At 46.3% G+C, this 20,378-nt stretch overlaps 1 protein-coding gene across 1 annotated transcript in view; it reads right to left on the bottom strand.

The window, feature by feature from the left end:
* Positions 1 to 484: 484 nt before the first annotated feature.
* LOC123731977 (carboxypeptidase M) overlaps positions 485 to 20,378 on the bottom strand; it is a 44,322-nt gene continuing 24,428 nt past the window's right edge. Inside the window, exon 4 of the mRNA XM_045711361.1 lies at positions 485 to 1,124. Within this exon, the coding sequence (XP_045567317.1) occupies positions 951 to 1,124 (174 nt within the window). The 3' untranslated portion in view covers positions 485 to 950. The remainder of the gene's footprint in view (positions 1,125 to 20,378) is intronic.

The following is a 20,378-nucleotide window of genomic DNA, read 5'->3' as shown; positions in this document are numbered from 1 at the left end:
CATCCAGCCACTCCATCCATCCAGCCAGCCAGCCAGCCAGCGTCTCCATCCAGCCACTCGATCCAGCCACTCGATCCAGCCACTCCATCCATCCAGCCAGCCACTCCATCCATCCAGCCAGCCACTCCATCCAGCCAGCCAGCCACTCCATCCAGCCACTCCATCCAGCCAGCCAGACAGCCACTCCATCCATCCATCCAGCCAGCCACTCCATCCAGCCAGCCACTCCATCCAGCCAGCCAGCCACTCCGTCCAGCCACTCCATCCAGCCAGCCAGCCAGCCACTCCATCCATCCATCCAGCCAGCCACTCCATCCAGCCAGCCACTCCATCCAGCCAGCCAGCCACTCCATCCATCCGCCAGCCAGCCACTCCATCCAGCCAGCCACTCCATCCATCCAGCCAATAATCTTCTTAAGTCTCACTGCCACAACTCTACTCAGACACAGTAGAAGTACATTTAAAGGGGCAATCTGGGATTTGAAATAAACAACAGCTGTGTGATGGGTCTGGAGAAATGTAACCACTGTTAAATCCATGGACAGAGCTATAGATGCTGACTGACCATCTAGGAGATCAACATGATACTCTGAAACAGACACTGAGGCACTTTGTCTGGAAAGGTTAGTGGCATCACATAGTAGGATGGGCAGATCAACTACTCACTCACTCACACCAAAACACATTGGAAAGTTCTACAACAACACAAGTCAGACTGGACCAAGGCTGTGAGTTGATTTTGAAGTTACTGTACAGTGTCAGAAGGGACAGATTGATGTTCCTCCAGCCACGGTGACTGTAAGACACAACCCATGATGTTCCTCCAGCCACGGTGACTGTAAGACACAACCCATGATGTTCCTCCAGCCACGGTGACTGTAAGACACAACCCATGATGTTCCTCCAGCCACGGTGACTGTAAGACACAACCCATGATGTCCCTTACTATCTCACCTCCCCTGGGAGTACATGCAGTCTCTGCTGGAGGACTCGAAGCCGTCTGGGTTCATGGAAACCAGGATGTGGACGCGGGTGCTGTTCAGGAGGCGGGTCACCAGCGGGTCGCTAAGGTAACCACGGGTCAGGTGATCGATCAGCTGGAGCAGGAGAACTCTGCCCACCACCTAAAAAGAGATGCATTGATACAGTTACAACCATAGAGATCCTATTAACTTACTAGAGGGCCATGTCATAAACCCTCAAAGTTCCAGAACGGGAAGAAAATAAAAGGCATGCGATATCGGAAATTCTATAATATTGTCATATAATTATAAATACATTTTTATAGAGGTTTTATACCAATTGTCTGTATAATTAGTCTATAAAATATATGTAAACAGACCATGAACGTAGACAATCTGACCTTTAATTGTGTCATAAGATTCTAGTATTGTAATTCTTAATTTAATGGTTACAACAGTGTGTTAGATACTGGTATACTTTATGCTGTCTCAGAAAATGTAGTCAACGAACCCTAGACACACTACCCCCCCCCCCACACACTACTGGTGAACCCCCAGTACTGTCTGAGAAATGTAGACTCTTATGAACCCTTGAGACCCCGCCATCCATCCCTCCCACCATCCGCCCCTCCCTCCGTCCCTCCCACCATCCGCCCCTCCCTCCGTCCCTCGGATTGGATCTTAGCATGACTAATCCTTGTTGACCTTAAGACCAGCACGTATTTCCATTTAGTCTGAGATTTATCAAATCTGCCCTCTCAAAAGATCTGCTACTTACTAAGCAACCAGCTAAACTAATCCTCTACATGGTTAATGTGGTCCTGCTGTTATCCAACCAGCTAAACTAATCCTCTACATGGTTAATGTGGTCCTGCTGTTAACCAACCAGCTAAACTAATCCTCTACATGGTTAATGTGGTCCTGCTGTTATCCAACCAGCTAAACTAATCCTCTACATGGTTAATGTGGTCCTGCTGTTATCCAACCAGCTAAACTAATCCTCTACATGGTTAATGTGGTCCTGCTGTTAACCAACCAGCTAAACTAATCCTCTACATGGTTAATGTGGTCCTGCTGTTATCCAACCAGCTAAACTAATCCTCTACATGGTTAATGTGGTCCTGCTGTTATCCAACCAGCTAAACTAATCCTCTACATGGTTAATGTGGTCCTGCTGTTATCCAACCAGCTAAACTAATCCTCTACATGGTTAATGTGGTCCTGCTGTTATCCAACCAGCTAAACTAATCCTCTACATGGTTAATGTGGTCCTGCTGTTATCCAACCAGCTAAACTAATCCTCTACATGGTTAATGTGGTCCTGCTGTTATCCAACCAGCTAAACTAATCCTCTACATGGTTAATGTGGTCCTGCTGTTATCCAACCAGCTAAACTAATCCTCTACATGGTTAATGTGGTCCTGCTGTTATCCAACCAGCTAAACTAATCCTCTACATGGTTAATGTGGTCCTGCTGTTATCCAACCAGCTAAACTAATCCTCTACATGGTTAATGTGGTCCTGCTGTTATCCAACCAGCTAAACTAATCCTCTACATGGTTAATGTGGTCCTGCTGTTATCCAACCAGCTAAACTAATCCTCTACATGGTTAATGTGGTCCTGCTGTTATCCAACCAGCTAAACTAATCCTCTACATGGTTAATGTGGTCCTGCTGTTATCCAACCAGCTAAACTAATCCTCTACATGGTTAATGTGGTCCTGCTGTTATCCAACCAGCTAAACTAATCCTCTACATGGTTAATGTGGTCCTGCTGTTATCCAACCAGCTAAACTAATCCTCTACATGGTTAATGTGGTCCTGCTGTTATCCAACCAGCTAAACTAATCCTCTACATGGTTAATGTGGTCCTGCTGTTATCCAACCAGCTAAACTAATCCTCTACATGGTTAATGTGGTCCTGCTGTTATCCAACCAGCTAAACTAATCCTCTACATGGTTAATGTGGTCCTGCTGTTATCCAACCAGCTAAACTAATCCTCTACATGGTTAATGTGGTCCTGCTGTTATCCAACCAGCTAAACTAATCCTCTACATGGTTAATGTGGTCCTGCTGTTATCCAACCAGCTAAACTAATCCTCTACATGGTTAATGTGGTCCTGCTGTTATCCAACCAGCTAAACTAATCCTCTACATGGTTAATGTGGTCCTGCTGTTATCCAACCAGCTAAACTAATCCTCTACATGGTTAATGTGGTCCTGCTGTTATCCAACCAGCTAAACTAATCCTCTACATGGTTAATGTGGTCCTGCTGTTATCCAACCAGCTAAACTAATCCTCTACATGGTTAATGTGGTCCTGCTGTTATCCAACCAGCTAAACTAATCCTCTACATGGTTAATGTGGTCCTGCTGTTATCCAACCAGCTAAACTAATCCTCTACATGGTTAATGTGGTCCTGCTGTTAACCAACCAGCTAAACTAATCCTCTACATGGTTAATGTGGTCCTGCTGTTATCCAACCAGCTAAACTAATCCTCTACATGGTTAATGTGGTCCTGCTGTTATCCAACCAGCTAAACTAATCCTCTACATGGTTAATGTGGTCCTGCTGTTATCCAACCAGCTAAACTAATCCTCTACATGGTTAATGTGGTCCTGCTGTTATCCAACCAGCTAAACTAATCCTCTACATGGTTAATGTGGTCCTGCTGTTATCCAACCAGCTAAACTAATCCTCTACATGGTTAATGTGGTCCTGCTGTTATCCAACCAGCTAAACTAATCCTCTACATGGTTAATGTGGTCCTGCTGTTATCCAACCAGCTAAACTAATCCTCTACATGGTTAATGTGGTCCTGCTGTTATCCAACCAGCTAAACTAATCCTCTACATGGTTAATGTGGTCCTGCTGTTATCCAACCAGCTAAACTAATCCTCTACATGGTTAATGTGGTCCTGCTGTTATCCAACCAGCTAAACTAATCCTCTACATGGTTAATGTGGTCCTGCTGTTATCCAACCAGCTAAACTAATCCTCTACATGGTTAATGTGGTCCTGCTGTTATCCAACCAGCTAAACTAATCCTCTACATGGTTAATGTGGTCCTGCTGTTATCCAACCAGCTAAACTAATCCTCTACATGGTTAATGTGGTCCTGCTGTTATCCAACCAGCTAAACTAATCCTCTACATGGTTAATGTGGTCCTGCTGTTATCCAACCAGCTAAACTAATCCTCTACATGGTTAATGTGGTCCTGCTGTTATCCAACCAGCTAAACTAATCCTCTACATGGTTAATGTGGTCCTGCTGTTATCCAACCAGCTAAACTAATCCTCTACATGGTTAATGTGGTCCTGCTGTTATCCAACCAGCTAAACTAATCCTCTACATGGTTAATGTGGTCCTGCTGTTATCCAACCAGCTAAACTAATCCTCTACATGGTTAATGTGGTCCTGCTGTTATCCAACCAGCTAAACTAATCCTCTACATGGTTAATGTGGTCCTGCTGTTATCCAACCAGCTAAACTAATCCTCTACATGGTTAATGTGGTCCTGCTGTTATCCAACCAGCTAAACTAATCCTCTACATGGTTAATGTGGTCCTGCTGTTATCCAACCAGCTAAACTAATCCTCTACATGGTTAATGTGGTCCTGCTGTTATCCAACCAGCTAAACTAATCCTCTACATGGTTAATGTGGTCCTGCTGTTATCCAACCAGCTAAACTAATCCTCTACATGGTTAATGTGGTCCTGCTGTTATCCAACCAGCTAAACTAATCCTCTACATGGTTAATGTGGTCCTGCTGTTATCCAACCAGCTAAACTAATCCTCTACATGGTTAATGTGGTCCTGCTGTTATCCAACCAGCTAAACTAATCCTCTACATGGTTAATGTGGTCCTGCTGTTATCCAACCAGCTAAACTAATCCTCTACATGGTTAATGTGGTCCTGCTGTTATCCAACCAGCTAAACTAATCCTCTACATGGTTAATGTGGTCCTGCTGTTATCCAACCAGCTAAACTAATCCTCTACATGGTTAATGTGGTCCTGCTGTTATCCAACCAGCTAAACTAATCCTCTACATGGTTAATGTGGTCCTGCTGTTATCCAACCAGCTAAACTAATCCTCTACATGGTTAATGTGGTCCTGCTGTTATCCAACCAGCTAAACTAATCCTCTACATGGTTAATGTGGTCCTGCTGTTATCCAACCAGCTAAACTAATCCTCTACATGGTTAATGTGGTCCTGCTGTTATCCAACCAGCTAAACTAATCCTCTACATGGTTAATGTGGTCCTGCTGTTATCCAACCAGCTAAACTAATCCTCTACATGGTTAATGTGGTCCTGCTGTTATCCAACCAGCTAAACTAATCCTCTACATGGTTAATGTGGTCCTGCTGTTATCCAACCAGCTAAACTAATCCTCTACATGGTTAATGTGGTCCTGCTGTTATCCAACCAGCTAAACTAATCCTCTACATGGTTAATGTGGTCCTGCTGTTATCCAACCAGCTAAACTAATCCTCTACATGGTTAATGTGGTCCTGCTGTTATCCAACCAGCTAAACTAATCCTCTACATGGTTAATGTGGTCCTGCTGTTATCCAACCAGCTAAACTAATCCTCTACATGGTTAATGTGGTCCTGCTGTTATCCAACCAGCTAAACTAATCCTCTACATGGTTAATGTGGTCCTGCTGTTATCCAACCAGCTAAACTAATCCTCTACATGGTTAATGTGGTCCTGCTGTTATCCAACCAGCTAAACTAATCCTCTACATGGTTAATGTGGTCCTGCTGTTATCCAACCAGCTAAACTAATCCTCTACATGGTTAATGTGGTCCTGCTGTTATCCAACCAGCTAAACTAATCCTCTACATGGTTAATGTGGTCCTGCTGTTATCCAACCAGCTAAACTAATCCTCTACATGGTTAATGTGGTCCTGCTGTTATCCAACCAGCTAAACTAATCCTCTACATGGTTAATGTGGTCCTGCTGTTATCCAACCAGCTAAACTAATCCTCTACATGGTTAATGTGGTCCTGCTGTTATCCAACCAGCTAAACTAATCCTCTACATGGTTAATGTGGTCCTGCTGTTATCCAACCAGCTAAACTAATCCTCTACATGGTTAATGTGGTCCTGCTGTTATCCAACCAGCTAAACTAATCCTCTACATGGTTAATGTGGTCCTGCTGTTATCCAACCAGCTAAACTAATCCTCTACATGGTTAATGTGGTCCTGCTGTTATCCAACCAGCTAAACTAATCCTCTACATGGTTAATGTGGTCCTGCTGTTATCCAACCAGCTAAACTAATCCTCTACATGGTTAATGTGGTCCTGCTGTTATCCAACCAGCTAAACTAATCCTCTACATGGTTAATGTGGTCCTGCTGTTATCCAACCAGCTAAACTAATCCTCTACATGGTTAATGTGGTCCTGCTGTTATCCAACCAGCTAAACTAATCCTCTACATGGTTAATGTGGTCCTGCTGTTATCCAACCAGCTAAACTAATCCTCTACATGGTTAATGTGGTCCTGCTGTTATCCAACCAGCTAAACTAATCCTCTACATGGTTAATGTGGTCCTGCTGTTATCCAACCAGCTAAACTAATCCTCTACATGGTTAATGTGGTCCTGCTGTTATCCAACCAGCTAAACTAATCCTCTACATGGTTAATGTGGTCCTGCTGTTATCCAACCAGCTAAACTAATCCTCTACATGGTTAATGTGGTCCTGCTGTTATCCAACCAGCTAAACTAATCCTCTACATGGTTAATGTGGTCCTGCTGTTATCCAACCAGCTAAACTAATCCTCTACATGGTTAATGTGGTCCTGCTGTTATCCAACCAGCTAAACTAATCCTCTACATGGTTAATGTGGTCCTGCTGTTATCCAACCAGCTAAACTAATCCTCTACATGGTTAATGTGGTCCTGCTGTTATCCAACCAGCTAAACTAATCCTCTACATGGTTAATGTGGTCCTGCTGTTATCCAACCAGCTAAACTAATCCTCTACATGGTTAATGTGGTCCTGCTGTTATCCAACCAGCTAAACTAATCCTCTACATGGTTAATGTGGTCCTGCTGTTATCCAACCAGCTAAACTAATCCTCTACATGGTTAATGTGGTCCTGCTGTTATCCAACCAGCTAAACTAATCCTCTACATGGTTAATGTGGTCCTGCTGTTATCCAACCAGCTAAACTAATCCTCTACATGGTTAATGTGGTCCTGCTGTTATCCAACCAGCTAAACTAATCCTCTACATGGTTAATGTGGTCCTGCTGTTATCCAACCAGCTAAACTAATCCTCTACATGGTTAATGTGGTCCTGCTGTTATCCAACCAGCTAAACTAATCCTCTACATGGTTAATGTGGTCCTGCTGTTATCCAACCAGCTAAACTAATCCTCTACATGGTTAATGTGGTCCTGCTGTTATCCAACCAGCTAAACTAATCCTCTACATGGTTAATGTGGTCCTGCTGTTATCCAACCAGCTAAACTAATCCTCTACATGGTTAATGTGGTCCTGCTGTTATCCAACCAGCTAAACTAATCCTCTACATGGTTAATGTGGTCCTGCTGTTATCCAACCAGCTAAACTAATCCTCTACATGGTTAATGTGGTCCTGCTGTTATCCAACCAGCTAAACTAATCCTCTACATGGTTAATGTGGTCCTGCTGTTATCCAACCAGCTAAACTAATCCTCTACATGGTTAATGTGGTCCTGCTGTTATCCAACCAGCTAAACTAATCCTCTACATGGTTAATGTGGTCCTGCTGTTATCCAACCAGCTAAACTAATCCTCTACATGGTTAATGTGGTCCTGCTGTTATCCAACCAGCTAAACTAATCCTCTACATGGTTAATGTGGTCCTGCTGTTATCCAACCAGCTAAACTAATCCTCTACATGGTTAATGTGGTCCTGCTGTTAACCAACCAGCTAAACTAATCCTCTACATGGTTAATGTGGTCCTGCTGTTATCCAACCAGCTAAACTAATCCTCTACATGGTTAATGTGGTCCTGCTGTTATCCAACCAGCTAAACTAATCCTCTACATGGTTAATGTGGTCCTGCTGTTATCCAACCAGCTAAACTAATCCTCTACATGGTTAATGTGGTCCTGCTGTTATCCAACCAGCTAAACTAATCCTCTACATGGTTAATGTGGTCCTGCTGTTATCCAACCAGCTAAACTAATCCTCTACATGGTTAATGTGGTCCTGCTGTTATCCAACCAGCTAAACTAATCCTCTACATGGTTAATGTGGTCCTGCTGTTATCCAACCAGCTAAACTAATCCTCTACATGGTTAATGTGGTCCTGCTGTTATCCAACCAGCTAAACTAATCCTCTACATGGTTAATGTGGTCCTGCTGTTATCCAACCAGCTAAACTAATCCTCTACATGGTTAATGTGGTCCTGCTGTTATCCAACCAGCTAAACTAATCCTCTACATGGTTAATGTGGTCCTGCTGTTATCCAACCAGCTAAACTAATCCTCTACATGGTTAATGTGGTCCTGCTGTTATCCAACCAGCTAAACTAATCCTCTACATGGTTAATGTGGTCCTGCTGTTATCCAACCAGCTAAACTAATCCTCTACATGGTTAATGTGGTCCTGCTGTTATCCAACCAGCTAAACTAATCCTCTACATGGTTAATGTGGTCCTGCTGTTATCCAACCAGCTAAACTAATCCTCTACATGGTTAATGTGGTCCTGCTGTTATCCAACCAGCTAAACTAATCCTCTACATGGTTAATGTGGTCCTGCTGTTATCCAACCAGCTAAACTAATCCTCTACATGGTTAATGTGGTCCTGCTGTTATCCAACCAGCTAAACTAATCCTCTACATGGTTAATGTGGTCCTGCTGTTATCCAACCAGCTAAACTAATCCTCTACATGGTTAATGTGGTCCTGCTGTTATCCAACCAGCTAAACTAATCCTCTACATGGTTAATGTGGTCCTGCTGTTATCCAACCAGCTAAACTAATCCTCTACATGGTTAATGTGGTCCTGCTGTTATCCAACCAGCTAAACTAATCCTCTACATGGTTAATGTGGTCCTGCTGTTATCCAACCAGCTAAACTAATCCTCTACATGGTTAATGTGGTCCTGCTGTTATCCAACCAGCTAAACTAATCCTCTACATGGTTAATGTGGTCCTGCTGTTATCCAACCAGCTAAACTAATCCTCTACATGGTTAATGTGGTCCTGCTGTTATCCAACCAGCTAAACTAATCCTCTACATGGTTAATGTGGTCCTGCTGTTATCCAACCAGCTAAACTAATCCTCTACATGGTTAATGTGGTCCTGCTGTTATCCAACCAGCTAAACTAATCCTCTACATGGTTAATGTGGTCCTGCTGTTATCCAACCAGCTAAACTAATCCTCTACATGGTTAATGTGGTCCTGCTGTTATCCAACCAGCTAAACTAATCCTCTACATGGTTAATGTGGTCCTGCTGTTATCCAACCAGCTAAACTAATCCTCTACATGGTTAATGTGGTCCTGCTGTTATCCAACCAGCTAAACTAATCCTCTACATGGTTAATGTGGTCCTGCTGTTATCCAACCAGCTAAACTAATCCTCTACATGGTTAATGTGGTCCTGCTGTTATCCAACCAGCTAAACTAATCCTCTACATGGTTAATGTGGTCCTGCTGTTATCCAACCAGCTAAACTAATCCTCTACATGGTTAATGTGGTCCTGCTGTTATCCAACCAGCTAAACTAATCCTCTACATGGTTAATGTGGTCCTGCTGTTAACCAACCAGCTAAACTAATCCTCTACATGGTTAATGTGGTCCTGCTGTTATCCAACCAGCTAAACTAATCCTCTACATGGTTAATGTGGTCCTGCTGTTATCCAACCAGCTAAACTAATCCTCTACATGGTTAATGTGGTCCTGCTGTTATCCAACCAGCTAAACTAATCCTCTACATGGTTAATGTGGTCCTGCTGTTATCCAACCAGCTAAACTAATCCTCTACATGGTTAATGTGGTCCTGCTGTTATCCAACCAGCTAAACTAATCCTCTACATGGTTAATGTGGTCCTGCTGTTATCCAACCAGCTAAACTAATCCTCTACATGGTTAATGTGGTCCTGCTGTTATCCAACCAGCTAAACTAATCCTCTACAGATTAGTACCACCTCACCACCCCATTCATACTAACCAGAATAGTACCACCCCAGCCATACTAACCAGACTAGTACCACCTCACCACCCCAGCCATACTAACCAGACTAGTACCACCTCACCACCCCAGCCATACTAACCAGACTAGTACCACCTCACCACCCCAGCCATACTAACCAGACTAGTACCACCTCACCACCCCAGTCATACTAACCAGACTAGTACCACCTCACCACCCCAGCCATACTAACCAGACTAGTACGCCACCACCACCCCAACCATACTAACCAGACTAGTACGCCACCACCCAGCCATACTAACCAGACTAGTACCACCTCACCACCCTAGCCATACTAACCAGACTAGTACCACCTCACCACCCCAGTCATACTAACCAGACTAGTACCACCTCACCACCCCAGTCATACTAACCAGACTAGTACCACCTCACCACCCTAGCCATACTAACCAGACTAGTACCACCTCACCACCCTAGCCATACTAACCAGACTAGTACCACCTCACCACCCCAGTCATACTAACCAGACTAGTACCACCTCACCACCCCAGTCATACTAACCAGACTAGTACCACCTCACCACCCCAGTCATACTAACCAGGCTAGTACCACCTCACCACCCCAGTCATACTAACCAGACTAGTACCACCTCAGTCATACTAACCAGACTAGTACCACCTCACCACCCCAGCCATACTAACCAGACTAGTACCACCTCACCACCCCAGCCATACTAACCAGACTAGTACGCCACCACCCCAGTCATACTAACCAGACTAGTACGCCACCACTACAATCATACTAACCAGACTAGTACCACCTCACCACCCCAGTCATACTAACCAGACTAGTACGCCACCACCCCAGTCATACTAACCAGACTAGTACGCCACCACTACAGTCATACTAACCAGACTAGTACCACCTCACCACTCAGACTGGTCGTCACTTTCTTTAAGAAACACACAGCTTAATAAGATTGGTCTAGAACCCTCCCTCCAGATCGGTCTAGAACCCTCCCTCCAGATCGGTCTAGAACCCTCCCTCCAGATCGGTCTAGAACCCTCCCTCCAGATCGGTCTAGAACCATCCATCTCTGCCAAGCCCACACGTTTTACACCAGAAAAGAGAGACAGAGTACAGTTCCAATCATAGGGTGCAGTTAGTTCTATATCATTAGCATAATCACCATAGATGCAGTAAACCATCATTACACGTGCAATAGACAGTTTAAGGAGTCTCAGAGAGTCACCTGTAGTTAGAACTGTGACAGAGCCTCATTCCTGACAACATATTTCAACTGTTCAAGCCCTCAAGATAGATGGGGCAAACTTCCTAAACAGAGAAACAGGGTGTACTGGACTGTGATATAATAGTGTTACATGCATGATGAGAGCCAAGAGAAACTCATTAGAAGACAGCTGAGATGTGAATAGTTTGGTTCAGTCTCAGGTGAGGCATTGGATCAAGGTTAAAATGCCACCATACAAGTTGTTCTTGATTTGCTAAAACATTGTGGATGGAACACCATTACTGGAAGTACTGCATGTGTGATTGAAGCCGAGTCATCATCGTTTTAGAGGGTTTCGTTCGCCGAGTCTATAGTCAAATCATTCTGTGTCAAACATGCCAGTTTGGGGGCAGTGTCACCTGTTTTGAAGAGGCTGAATAACATTTGAAGAAAGGAGCACGATTCATTTCTTTCATTTCTACTCAATCTGCCAAGGAGAAGGAAAGTAGTTCACCTACTGGTCCAAAGATCAACACACAGGAAGGTTAACTCCAGTTAGTAATGATTGTCACAAATAGAAAACATTGGCCAGAACTCCAGAGCTTCTGGAACTAGAATCAGGGGAGCCAACGGAATTCAGATGGTTCCATCCCTAAGCTCCAGCACATTGTAGTTCCATTGTGTCTCAGTCCACTGAGCACTGTGGTATTCTAGAATGCTCCATTCTATTCAGGCTACAACAGTGGAGCACGGCTAGCCCTGAGGCCTAGTCTTCTGAATGGACAGTCAGAGAGAAAATGAATGAATGTGTGTGTGTGTGTGTGTGTGTGTGTGTGTGTGTGTGTGTGTGTGTGTGTGTGTGTGTGTGTGTGTGTGTGTGTGTGTGTGTGTGTGTGTGTGTGTGTGTGTGTGTGTGTGTGTGTGTGTGTGTGTGTGTGTGTGTACCCCTCAGAGCAGCAGAACATGTCCTGTATGCCCCCAGGTGAAGTAGAGGCACTGTGACATCGCCGTGACATCGCTCTGCTACATCCCAGCTGGGGGGAAATGAGAGGAAAGGCCCCCTCATCTGGTGTGTGCGTGTGTGTCATCTGGTATCGCTTAACCATGTCCATTCAGCTTAGAGCAGGGAGCTACAGTAATATTGCATCCAAAATAGTATCCTATTCCCTCTACAGGGCACTACTTTAGAGCAGAGCCCAGGGTCCTGGTCAGTAGTGCCCTACATAGTGGATAGGGTGCTATTTGGGACGATCCTTAAGGCTGCTCCTGGGGACTGACTACTGATCCATGCTGGGATGTGGAAGTCTATTTACAGTGAAGCCTGGAGGGGATGGATGAGGGGGGTTTAGTGCTGCCCTGTCAGATAGGAGTAATGCTGGCCCAGTCAGATAGCAGCAGCAGTAGTGCTGGCCCTGTCAGATAGGAGTAATGCTGGCCCTGTCAGATAGCAGCAGCAGTAGTGCTGGCCCAGTCAGATAGCAGCAGCAGTAGTGCTGGCCCAGTCAGATAGGAGTAATGCTGGCCCAGTCAGATAGCAGCAGCAGTAATGCTGGCCCTGTCTGATAGCAGCAGGAGTAATGCTGGCCCTGTCAGATAGGAGTAATGCTGGCCCTGTCAGATAGGAGTAATGCTGGCCCTGTCAGATAGCAGCAGCAGTAGTGCTGGCCCTGTCAGATAGCAGCAGCAGTAGTGCTGGCCCTGTCAGATAGCAGCAGCAGTAGTGCTGGCCCTGTCAGATAGCAGCAGCAGTAGTGCTGGCCCTGTCAGATAGCACCAGCAGTAGTGCTGGCCCTGTCAGATAGGAGTAGTGCTGGCCCTGTCAGATAGGAGTAGTGCTGGCCCTGTCAGATAGGAGTAATGCTGGCCCTGTCAGATAGGAGTAATGCTGGCCCTGTCAGATAGGAGTAATGCTGGCCCTGTCTGATAGGAGTAATGCTGGCCCTGTCTGATAGGAGTAATGCTGGCCCTGTCTGATAGGAGTAATGCTGGCCCTGTCAGATAGCAGCAGCAGTAGTGCTGGCCCTGTCAGATAGGAGTAATGCTGGCCCTGTCAGATAGCAGCAGCAGTAGTGCTGGCCCTGTCAGATAGCAGCAGGAGTAGTAGTGTTGGCCCTGTCAGATAGCAGCAGGAGTAGTAGTGTTGGCCCTGTCAGATAGCAGCAGCAGTAGTGCTGGCCCTGTCAGATAGCAGCAGGAGTAGTGCTGGCCCAGGCAGATAGCAGCAGCAGTAGTGCTGGCCCTGTCAGATAGCAGCAGCAGTAGTGCTGGCCCTGTCAGATAGGAGTAATGCTGGCCCTGTCAGATAGCAGCAGCAGTAGTGCTGGCCCTGTCAGATAGCAGCAGGAGTAGTAGTGCTGGCCCTGTCAGATAGCAGCAGGAGTAGTAGTGTTGGCCCTGTCAGATAGCAGCAGCAGTAGTGCTGGCCCTGTCAGATAGCAGCAGCAGTAGTGCTGGCCCTGTCAGATAGCAGCAGCAGTAGTGCTGGCCCAGGCAGATAGCAGCAGCAGTAGTGCTGGCCCTGTCAGATAGCAGCAGCAGTAGTGCTGGCCCTGTCAGATAGGAGTAATGTTGGCCCTGTCAGATATGTGCACAGGGAAGCAGTGCTGTTAGTTAATAAATGTATGTTTTTGTAGTGCAGCTGGCAGGTGTACAACAGTGGACTCTAGAAACAGAAGCATGCCCTCCACCCCTCCCCTAAACTGTTGACAGCCCTAGGGTGGCTAACCACCCCTCCCCTAAACTGTTGACAGCCCTAGGGTGGCTAACCACCCCTCCCCTAAACTGTTGACAGCCCTAGGGTGGCTAACCACCCCTCCCCTAAACTGTTGACAGCCCTAGGGTGGCTAACCACCCCTCCCCTAAACTGTTGACAGCCCTAGGGTGGCTAACCACCCCTCCCCTAAACTGTTGACAGCCCTAGGGTGGCTCTAACCACCCCTCCCCTAAACTGTTGACAGCCCTAGGGTGGCTAACCACCCCTCCCCTAAACTGTTGACAGCCCTAGGGTGGCTCTAACCACCCCTCCCCTAAACTGTTGACAGCCCTAGGGTGGCTAACCACCCCTCCCCTAAACTGTTGACAGCCCTAGGGTGGCTAACCACCCCTCCCCTAAACTGTTGACAGGCCTAGGGTGGCTCTAACCACCCCTCCCCTAAACTGTTGACAGCCCTAGGGTGGCTAACCACCCCTCCCCTAAACTGTTGACAGCCCTAGGGTGGCTAACCACCCCTCCCCTAAACTGTTGACAGCCCTAGGGTGGCTCAACCACCCCTCCCCTAAACTGTTGACAGCCCTAGGGTGGCTAACCACCCCTCCCCTAAACTGTTGACAGCCCTAGGGTGGCTAACCACCCCTCCCCTAAACTGTTGACAGCCCTAGGGTGGCTAACCACCCCTCCCCTAAACTGTTGACAGCCCTAGGGTGGCTAACCACCCCTCCCCTAAACTGTTGACAGCCCTAGGGTGGCTCTAACCACCCCTCCCCTAAACTGTTGACAGCCCTAGGGTGGCTAACCACCCCTCCCCTAAACTGTTGACAGCCCTAGGGTGGCTCTAACATCAGGGTTCAGAACCACCTCTGGCACAGCCACGCTCCTCATAAAACCATCAGAAATCAAACCAAGCAGCGCCGACTCGCCTCATAAAGTTGTAAAGTTGAGAGTAAAAACAGAAATACTACTACTGAGAGAGAGAATATTCACAACAGTCCTTGCTAACAGCTTGTTCTAACAGCCGTGTTTTTCCCTCAGCCAGACGTGATGCCACATAATTTAAGATGGAAGTGGAAAAAGAAGCCGTCGGTCACAGTGTGCTAGCTGTGTCTACTGGCGTTACGCGTCCCAAATAGCACCCTATTCCCCATACAGTGCACTACTTTTGATAGGGATCTGGTAAAAAACAAAATAGTGCACTATAAAAGAGAAATAGGGTGCCATTTGTTCTAGGTTTAGGGTTTAGTTCTAGTCCCTCTCCTCTTCTCTCTATAAACCAAGTCACTCTGCTCCCTCATATCCTCACATGGTCTCTCCTATCACTGCTATGCGGATGACACTCAGCTACTCTTCTCCTTCCGACACCCAGGTGGCGACACGCATCTCTGCGTACCTGGCAGACATCTCAGCTTGGCTGTTGGACCACTACCTCAAGCTCAACAAGACGGAGCTGCTCTTCCTCCCGGGGAAGGCCTGCCCGCTCCAAGACCTCTCCATCCCGGTTGACAACTCCATGGTGTCCCCCTCCCAGAGTGTAAAGAAACTTAGCGTGACCCTGGACAACAGCCAGTCAACCTCTGCAAACATCAAAACAGCGACTCCCTACTTCAGGTTCATTCTCTACAACATCTGTAGAGTACGACCCTTCTTCCACTACTAGCTGTCTAGGGGCCTCTCAGTCTACTACTACCACCACCACTAGCTGTCTTGGGGCCTCTCAGTCTACTACTACCACCACTAGCTGTCTTGGGGCCTCTCAGTCTACCACCACCACCACTAGCTGTCTTGGGGCCTCAGTCTACTACTACCACCACCACCACTAGCTGTCTTGGGGCCTCTCAGTCTACCACCACCACCACTAGCTGTCTTGGGGCCTCTCATTCTACTACTACCACCACCACTAGCTGTCTTGGGGCCTCTCAGTCTACTACTACCACCACTAGCTGTCTTGGGGCCTCTCAGTCTACTACCACCACCACTAGCTGTCTTGGGGCCTCTCAGTCTACTACCACCACCACTAGCTGTCTTGGGGCCTCTCAGTCTACTACCACCACCACTAGCTGTCTTGGGGCCTCTCAGTCTACTACTACCACCACCACAAGCTGTCTTGGGGCATCTCAGTCTACTACCACCACCACTAGCTGTCTTGGGGCATCTCAGTCTACTACTACCACTACTAGCTGTCTTGGGGCATCTCAGTCTACCACCACCACTAGCTGTCTTGGGGCATCTCAGTCTACCACCACCACTAGCTGTCTTGGGGCATCTCAGTCTACTACTACCACCACCACTAGCTGTCTAGGGGCCTCTCAGTCTACTACTACCACCACTAGCTGTCTTGGGGCATCTCAGTCTACTACTACCACCACCACTAGCTGTCTTGGGGCATCTCAGTCTACTACCTCCACCACTAGCTGTCTCGGGGCATCTCAGTCTACTACCACCACCACCACTAGCTGTCTTGGGGCATCTCAGTCTACTACCACCACCACCACTAGCTGTCTTGGGGCATCTCAGTCTACTACCACCACCACCACTAGCTGTCTTGGGGCATCTCAGTCTACTACCACCACCACTAGCTGTCTTGGGGCATCTCAGTCTACCACCACCACCACTAGCTGTCTTGGGGCATCTCAGTCTACTACTACCACCACTAGCTGTCTTGGGGCATCTCAGTCTAGTACCACCACCACTAGCTGTCTTGGGGCATCTCAGTCTACCACCACCACCACTAGCTGTCTTGGGGCATCTCAGTCTACTACTACCACCACCACTAGCTGTCTTGGGGCCTCTCAGTCTACTACCTCCACCACCATTAGCTGTCTTGGGGCCTCTCAGTCTGAGTCATAGTGCCGTTAGCTATCTTAGGGCCTTTAAGTCTTCTAGCAGCAGACTCCTCAGAGTCACGTCTATTTACAATAAGTCTTATTACCACTTATTGCAAGTCCACACCCTCCATTTTCTCACAAATCCACACCCTCCATTTTCTCACAAGTCCACACCCTCCATTTTCTCACAAGTCCATTCCATCTCACTAAAGTAGGGGTCAACCATTTCTATCTGCAGGTGTCGTGGTGTGGGTGCAGGCTTTTGTCCCAACCAAGCAGTAACACACCTGACCTGATTTAACTAGTCAGTCTTAAAGGGAAAAGTCAGATGAACTCGTCGATGTCCAGTATTAAAGAACTTATTGTAGTTTCGCAAGCAAACGCTAACTAAAGCTAGCTAGCAACTGCACTAGCACTAGTTAGCAACTGCACTAGTTAGCAACTGCACTAGTTAGCAACTTCCTTCAAACTACACGCTGAGACAAATTTTATCCACAAGTTCATCTGACTCTGGGGAAAGTAGATAAAGGACCTCAATGACAAAATCCTGAAATATCCCTTTAATTAAAAGACTGGGATAAGCCAATAATCTGAATCAGGTGTGTTACTGCTGGGCTGGATCAAAAACATACACCCATATTGTCTTTGCGGTTGAGATCGGCCATCACTGTTCTGAAGGAAGCTTCTGACTGGGCGTTCACAGGTGGAACTCCAGGATGGTGCAACAGAGTTAAAACATTTTATTCCCTTCCAACTGACACATTTCAAGATGGTGTCCTTCAAGCTGACAAACAGGAAACATGCCTTTTAAAACCCTTTTCCTGCAATGAAATGACAAAATTGTCCTCTAGACTACCGAGAATGTCATTCATATTTTTTATTATTATTTTTTTTTATATATATATATATATATATATATATTTTTTTTTTATATTTCAGTCTTCTGTGATGTACATTAAGTGTAATATCGGGATGCAAACTCAAAATGTAATACATTTCAACTCTATATCTGACATGATACAGGTGACTTCTTCTTTAAGCCCATAACCATGTGTGTGAGGTGGATACTTTAGTTTCAAAGTAGATTTGTTTCTGACTACCCAGAATCCCTCTGTGTGACCCTCTCTTTTTACCATGTTCTACATTGTAGAATAATAGTGAAGACATCAAAACTATGCAATAACACACATAGTTGAGAGGATGCCAAGAATGTGCAAAGCTGTCAAGGCAAAGAGTAGCTACTTTGAAGAATCTGGAATACATTTTGATTAAACAAATCAAAATATATATATTTCTTCCAGATTCTTCAAAGTAGCTACTCTTTGCCTTGACCGCTTTGCACATTCTTGGCATCCTCTCAACTATATGTGTTATTTAATAGTTTTGATGTCTTCACTATTATTCTACAATGTAGAAAACTGTAAAAATAAAATAAAAACCCTGGAATGAGTAGGTGTGTCCAAACTTTTGACTGGTAGTGTATATAAATTGACCGTAAAATCACATTTTGCTACGGGGACAATGAAGTAAATTATGAACACGTTTTAGTTTTAAAAAACATGATACGTAGTTGTTTATCTTATTACTAATGAAGCCTGTTAGTGTTCATTTACTACAGTAATGCTGAAGAGCAGCTCTCTATGTGTGTATCTGCTGTGCGTTGGACGGAGTCTTCTCAACCTCATTTATCTTCATCAGATTTTCCGGTCCGAGAGTAGAGTGGTGTCGCTATCTCCTACAAAGAGGGATTTATTTAGACCCCTGGAGGAGGAATGGGACTTACAATGGAGCCCCGGGGGAAACCAGACAGGAGGAGACCGAGGGAACCAGAGTGGAGGAATGGAGGGCGATAGGGAGGGGATGGGAGAAAGACTGGAGATCAAGAAGGGGGAGGGACCAGTGTGAAAAGAGTCCCTCTTCAACCTCCTCCTGCTGGGGTCACAGTCAGCTGCTCCTCCTCCGTGGTCCTCCAGGCCCCAGAACCCTCAGCTTCTACAACTCTTTGTGGTCCCAGCCCCCGCCCTCTTTCCCACAGGCCACGGACTGAAGGACGGACATACACACCGACACACTGGCGACACACACACACACACACACACACACAGCATGTCCCTCCAGACATGACGATGAAACATCTCTATTTAAGGACCTCTCCATCCATCTCCACAGCAGCCCACCCCTGCCTCCACATTTAGCAAGGCCAAAGGAAAGAGGAGGACATGCAAGGCTGAGTTGTTTTTCTTTGATATGAGAGGGAGGCCCCGCGTCTGCATTCATTTGATTTCCTGTTTGGTAAAGAAAGAGGAAACCACTGACCAGTACCATCTCTATATCCTCCCTCCTCTGGGGGGGCTTTAGTTGAACAGTATCATCTCTTCTCTTTGTGGGGGGGGCTTTAGTGAACAGTATCATCTCTTCTCTTTGTGGGGGGGGCTTTAGTGAACAGTATCATCTCTTCTCTTTGTGGGGGTGGGGGGCTTTAGTGAACAGTATCATCTCTTCTCTTTGTGGGGGGGCTTTAGTGAACAGTATCATCTCTTCTCTTTGTGGGGGGGGGGGCTTTAGTGAACAGTATCATCTCTTCTCTTTGTGGGGGGGGGCTTTAGTGAACAGTATCATCTCTTCTCTTTGTGGGGGGGGCTTTAGTGAACAGTATCATCTCTTCTCTTTGTGGGGGGGGGCTTTAGTGAACAGTATCATCTCTCTTTGTGGGGGGGCTTTAGTGAACAGTATCATCTCTCTTTGTGGGGGGGGCTTTAGTGAACAGTATCATCTCTTTCTTTGTGGGGGGGGCTTTAGTGAACAGTATCATCTCTTCTCTTTGTGGGGGGGCTTTAGTGAACAGTATCATCTCTTCTCTTTGTGGGGGGGCTTTAGTGAACAGTATCATCTCTTCTCTTTGTGTGGGGGGGGCTTTAGTGAACAGTATCATCTCTCTTTGTGGGGGGGGCTTTAGTGAACAGTATCATCTCTTCTCTTTGTGGGGGGGCTTTAGTGAACAGTATCATCTCTCTTGTGGGGGGGGCTTTAGTGAACAGTATCATCTCTTCTCTTTGTGGGGGGGGCTTTAGTGAACAGTATCACTCTCTTTGTGGGGGGGCTTTAGTGAACAGTATCATCTCTTCTCTTTGTGGGGGGGCTTTAGTGAACAGTATCATCTCTTCCTTTGTGGGGGGGCTTTAGTGAACAGTATCATCTCTTCTCTTTGTGGGGGGGCTTTAGTGAACAGTATCATCTCTTCTCTTTGTGGGGGGGGCTTTAGTGAACAGTATCATCTCTTCCTGTGGGGGGGCTTTAGTGAACAGTATCATCTCTTCTCTTTGTGGGGGGGGCTTTAGTGAACAGTATCATCTCTTCTCTTTGTGGGGGGGGCTTTAGTGAACAGTATCATCTCTCTTTGTGGGGGGCTTTAGTGAACAGTATCATCTCTTCTCTTTGTGGGGGGGGCTTTAGTGAACAGTATCATCTCTTCT

Source organism: Salmo salar, unplaced genomic scaffold (assembly GCF_905237065.1).
Source record: "Salmo salar unplaced genomic scaffold, Ssal_v3.1, whole genome shotgun sequence".
NCBI lineage: Eukaryota > Metazoa > Chordata > Actinopteri > Salmoniformes > Salmonidae > Salmo > Salmo salar.
Note: the sequence above shows the minus strand (reverse complement) of the source record. Positions and strands in the feature narration are given on the sequence as shown.